Below are 5,673 nucleotides of genomic sequence, written 5' to 3'. Positions count from 1 at the left end.
CACGGCCAAAATTACGACCACGATTATTATTATGGTCTTGACCTCGTCCATGATTATATGGATCAGATGTTGCTGCATTCACTTCTGGGAATGGAGCAGAACCAGTTGGTCGGGCCTCATGATTTTTCATCAAGAGCTCATTATTTTGTTCAGCCACAAGAAGGCATGAAATCAATTCATAATATTGATTGCTCCATTCACTTCTGGGAATGGAGCAGATTAGGCGGATCTCATGATTTTTCATCAAAAGCTTTATTGCTTTGTCCAGCCAGCCATGCATAAGCATGAAATAAATTCACAATATTTGTGAAGTCTCTTTTCACAATATTTTTGTTATGAGCAAATTAGTTGCTTTATTTCTTTATTTAATGGTATCCCAATATCCATTGCATCTAAATATATTTCAACATTTAAAATCCAATATAAGGAATTCTTCCTTACAATATCAAGGGTCACAAATCCAAATTTTGCAACGTTTCGCGTGTTTAAAACTAACACATAAAATAATAATATTAATAATAATCATCATCATCAAAATAATAATATTAATAATAATCATCGTCATAATAAAAATATTATGACAGAGAATTTTGCAACGTTTCGCGTGTTTAAAACTAGCACATAAAATATTAATATAATCAAATTTCATGTATGAAATTATTAAAATCAAATAATAATAATAATAATAATATGACAGAGAAAAATAAATCAAACAATTATCATTACACAAAAAAAAAAAAAATGAGATAAAGTTTGTGAATGAGAAAAAGATTAGAAAGAACCTCGGTTAAGGAATATAGAGCGTTGTTCTTAGGGAGAAAAAAAAATATGCCTTCACGCTCAGTTGGATAACCCTCGTGCTGATAACGTGTTATAAAATAAAGGTAATAAGAGAGACAAAGGAGAGGAAGAATAGAGAATGAGAGAGTAGGGAGCAACTTCTGTTTGTATGTGTGTCTTATTACTGATAGGACGAGTCCTATTTATAGGTACAATATGGTAACCCAGAAAGGATATAAAATCAAATAGTAAATACAAAATATTACATCATAAAGAGTAATGAATAATATGATTATCAATCATATGAGTAATTGTATAAATCAATGGACGACCATTAATTCATAACAGATACTTTATAAATTATATACTTTATTGATAATTATCGTTAAAGTATTGTATACGATATGTATCGGACACAGATACATGATCTAAATTGAAGTATGATGTATCATAATTTTTAAATAATGTCCCGAAACATAAAACCATATAGTTAGTTCCTTAAATTTTTTATCATTAATAATATCAACAAATACTTCTAACCTATCATGTAGCATACAAAATTACAGTAACAGTGAAAATAGTACGTACATAAACTAAAAAATAAAATTATCTAATGTCAACGCTTCTATAGCAATTAAAAAACATTTATCACGTAATAAATGTAAAATGTATATACAAAATTAATCATAGTATTAGTATTTTTATCAAATTATATGCATATTGTTATTTTTTTTCACACATTTTTTTTAGCATACAGGTTCACCATTATACATAAGGAAGATGATAATTTAACAAAAAAAATTTGAAAAACTTTTGATAAATTACCTTTTTAAGTAAAAAAAAAATATTACAATTATTACTTTATTTTGATTAAAAAATAAAAAAATTAATCTATTTAATTTTATTTATAGAAACTTTTTCAAAAGTTTGTTAAAAAGTTTTGTCAAAAAATAATTTTCCTATATATAAACATCTCACAAAACCTTAACAAGTCACCTTCACTTCTTATATGTCATAGAATAGTATTTTGTAGTCAAAATTTAGTAATTAAAATATTATTATTTTTTTAATCAAAATTTAATAATTAAAATATCATTATTTTTTTTAAACAAATGAAAGCACCCAACGTAAAGAAAGAACTTCAAAATAATGGGTCATAAAGCATTGAATTTACAAAATGATTTTCCATTTTTAAGATTATTTTGATCGTGTTAGATGAGTATTCATAGTCAAAAATTGATTATTAACATATGATGACATTCAATAAATAATAACATTTAACATATAAAAGGGTTAATATATGCTTTTAACATGTAAAAAGTAAGAGTAGAGGAAGAAGAAGAAGGAAGAATAATGGGAGATGAATACCAACCTCAACGAAGAATGCTATGGAGCAACGCAGAGAGAAGATGCTTAAACCTTCTCCAATGCAAGACAAAGAGCGTTACCACCCTTCTTCAAATTCACGCCTTCATGCTGCGACACTCTTTCCACAACAACCTCAAACTCCTCACAGCTTTCATAACCACCTGCGCCTCCCTCGCCGCCATATCCGCTACGCCTCATCACGCGCTCGTACAACACGCGCGCAACTTCTTCGACCTCGTTCGCACCCGCGACACCTTCCTCTGCAACTCCATGATCGCTACTCACTTCGCGGCTCGCCAGTTCTCCGAGCCTTTCACCCTCTTCCGAGACCTTTGCCGCAAAACACCGCCTTTTACGCCTGATGGGTACACCTTCACTGCGCTCGTGAAGGGTTGCTCGGCTCGTGTGGCCAGGTGGGAGGGTTCGCAGCTTCACGGGGTGATTTTAAGAAACGGGCTTTGCTTTGATTTGTACGTGTCAACTGCTTTGGTGGATATGTATGTGAAGTTTGGGATTTTGGATAATGCGAAGAAGGTGTTTGATGAAATGTCTGTAAAGAGCAGGGTTTCGTGGACCGCGGTTATTGTGGGGTATGCGAGGTGTGGGGATATGGATGAGGCTAGGAGGCTTTTCGATGAGATGGAGGATCGGGACGTTGTTGCTTTCAATGCAATGATTGATGGGTATGTAAAGACGGGATGTGTGGGTTTGGCGAGGGAGTTGTTTGATGAGATGGAGGAGAGGAACGTGGTTTCTTGGACTAGTATGATTTCTGGGTATTGTGGTAATGGTGACGTCGAAAATGCTAGGTTGATGTTTGACGTTATGCCGGATAAAAATTTGTTTACTTGGAATGCCATGATTGGAGGCTATTGCCAGAATAGAAGGTCTCATGAAGCGTTGGAGTTGTTTCGTGAGATGCAGACGGTGTTGGTGGAGCCAAATGAGGTAACTGTTCTGTGTGTTCTTCCCGCTGTGGCTGATTTGGGTGCTTTGGATTTTGGTGGTTGGATTCACAGGTTTGCCCAAAGGAAGAAGTTTGATAGGTCTGCTCGTGTTGGCACTGCTTTGATTGATATGTATGCAAAATGTGGTGAAATTATGAAAGCGAAATTGGTTTTTGAGGAGATGACTGAGAGGGAAACGACTTCGTGGAATGCTTTGATAAATGGTTTTGCTATCAATGGCTGTGCCAAGGAAGCATTGGAGGTGTTTGCAAGGATGATGGAAGAAGGGTTTAGACCAAATGAGGTAACTATGATTAGTGTACTATCTGCTTGCAACCATTGTGGTTTGGTGGAGGAAGGAAGAAGATGGTTCAAAGAAATGGAGAGATTTGGAGTCGTGCCTGAGATTGAGCATTATGGTTGTGTAGTTGACCTTCTAGGAAGAGCTGGATGCTTGGATGAGGCTGAAGAATTAATTCAAGCCATGCCTTACGATGCTAACGGGATAATACTGAGTTCTTTTCTCTTTGCTTGTGTTTACTTCAATGATGTATCAAGGGCAGAGAAAGTGCTTAAAAAGGTGGTGAAAATTGATGAGGATGTTGCGGGAAACTATGTGATGTTGAGAAACATGTATGCTACGGAGCAAAGGTGGAGAGATGTGGAGGGTGTTAAACAAATGATGAAGAAAAGAGGAACAAGTAAAGAGGTTGCTTGCAGTGTCATTGAGGTGGATGGAAGCTTTAGAGAGTTTGTGGCTGGTGATTACTTGCATTCACATCTGGAGGCTATTCAGTTAACCTTGGGGCAGTTAAGCAAGCACATGAAAGTTGAAATAGTCAATTAACAATGGAAACACAAAAAGCTGATTAAGGTCTATTTCTGTTTCACCTCTTTTTCTCCTACAATCTTGCTTAATTACGTTCTAACTGTTTTATTTATGTCTTTTTGTTAGGTTTTAATAGCGTCTGGTCGCGCTTACAAGGAGAATACACAGGTAAAAATCTGGTTTCACTTTTACGTGATTTTAGTACTGCTACTGTGCTATGGGTTTGCATTGTTGAGCTTCGTTGATGTGTTTTTAGTGGTCATGGTGTTTAATGAGTGATGATGTATCACTTCACATCTTGTGTGTAAAGCAATAGTGTTCTTGTTTTTGTGTAAGCTGGTTAATGTTCTACTTGATGATTGATAGAAGATCTCTTTATGCCCTGATGAGTCAGGTTAATATTCGTGAGCTAGAAAAAGAAGTCAAACTTCTCAAGAATCTTAAGCATCCAAATATTGTTGAGTGTGATCTTATTATGCGAATCAGTATACTTTGATTCCGTGGTGTTCAATAATGTAGTAATTGTTTCCCCTCTCCATTTTGGTTGTTATTTATTTATTATGACAGAGATTCATGGGAACTGCCACAGAGGAGAACTCCTTAAATATTCTACTGGAGTTTGTACCGGGTGGTTCTATATCTCATCCCTTTTAGAGAAGTTTGGATCCTTCCCCCAATCCGTAAGTGATATTCATTTATTATTTTATGAAGCACATTCAAAATCTATCGCGTTGTGATTCTTTTGATGCTCAATATTCACAATTTTTTTTTCAGGTTATAAGAATGTATACGAAACAGCTTTTACTGGGCCTTGAATACCTCCACAATAATGGGATTATTCAGAGATATTGTGCCGTGCTTTTGCTTTTACTCTTAATTCTAAAAGATTATCTTCCTTGGTGCCTCTCTTTATCATTTTGGTCAATGTGCATAGGGAGGCAACATTCGGGTGCATTAAACTTGCAGACTTTGGTGTATCCAAGAAAGTTGTTGAACTGGTATGATACTGTTGATGCTATTAGTTCTTTATGATCTTTTGAGTTTCTTGGGTAACATGTTTTGGGCCATCATTTCTGAATTTGTGGATTGATATAGGCTATACTACCAATGGTGCAAAATCAATGAAGGGCACACCACATTGGATGTATCCTGAAGTTATTCTACAAACAGGACATACAATGTAAGTGTATAATACTAAAAAGATTAGCATCATAGCACGGTCTAGTGTTTTCTAAAATTCATTTGTTTCAATGAATGTTTCTAAAAGGATGGACAGGAAGGAAAGATTTATCTGTTTTGAAAGGTGGTTATAGAGAATTTCTCAGATTGTATTCATATTGATAGTGAGGCTGCACTGTTATTATGCCATTGTTTTGGAATCGTCAATTGATGAACTAATTTTTGAATTGTGAATCATAGTTTGTATCCAATTGTAAGATTTAGAGACAAAATATTATATAGATTGAATATGGTGTTCAATGTAAAAATATTAAACTATAAATAGATGAAAAGAAAAACCTAGCAGAAATCATTAAAACAAATTTCTTTGTTATATTTAAGATTGTGAAACTTCTATTTGGAAGAAAGGATACAAAGCAATTTAATAGCTAATTCAAGTTACAAAATGATTGATTGAAAAAAAAAAAAACAAGAATAATCATATTGGTTTAGTTAACAATATAAGCTTATATAACTTTCAATTTATTTTCACGTTGGTAATGAAAAGTAAAAGAAAGAAGAAAAAATATG

At 34.1% G+C, this 5,673-nt stretch overlaps 1 protein-coding gene across 1 annotated transcript; it reads left to right on the top strand.

Annotated features, from left to right (window-relative positions):
• The first annotated feature begins 2,096 nt into the window (after positions 1-2,096).
• LOC114190296 (pentatricopeptide repeat-containing protein At2g44880) lies at positions 2,097-5,401 on the top strand. Its single transcript, XM_028079126.1, has 5 exons — positions 2,097-3,969; positions 4,051-4,092; positions 4,492-4,604; positions 4,699-4,922; positions 5,020-5,401. Exon 1 carries the CDS (start codon positions 2,134-2,136, stop codon positions 3,940-3,942), a length of 1,809 nt encoding a protein of 602 aa, XP_027934927.1. The 5' UTR covers positions 2,097-2,133; the 3' UTR covers positions 3,943-3,969; positions 4,051-4,092; positions 4,492-4,604; positions 4,699-4,922; positions 5,020-5,401.
• Positions 5,402-5,673: the final 272 nt, after the last annotated feature.

The sequence above is a fragment of the Vigna unguiculata genome, chromosome 7 (genome assembly GCF_004118075.2).
Source record: "Vigna unguiculata cultivar IT97K-499-35 chromosome 7, ASM411807v1, whole genome shotgun sequence".
NCBI classification, from domain to species: domain Eukaryota; kingdom Viridiplantae; phylum Streptophyta; class Magnoliopsida; order Fabales; family Fabaceae; genus Vigna; species Vigna unguiculata.
This window is presented reverse-complemented; position numbering and strand designations above follow the sequence as displayed.

Coding starts and splice junctions, on each gene's coding strand:
- LOC114190296 (XM_028079126.1), top strand. CDS start 2,134: ATGGGAGATGAATACCAACCTCAACGAAGAATGCTATGGAGCAACGCA.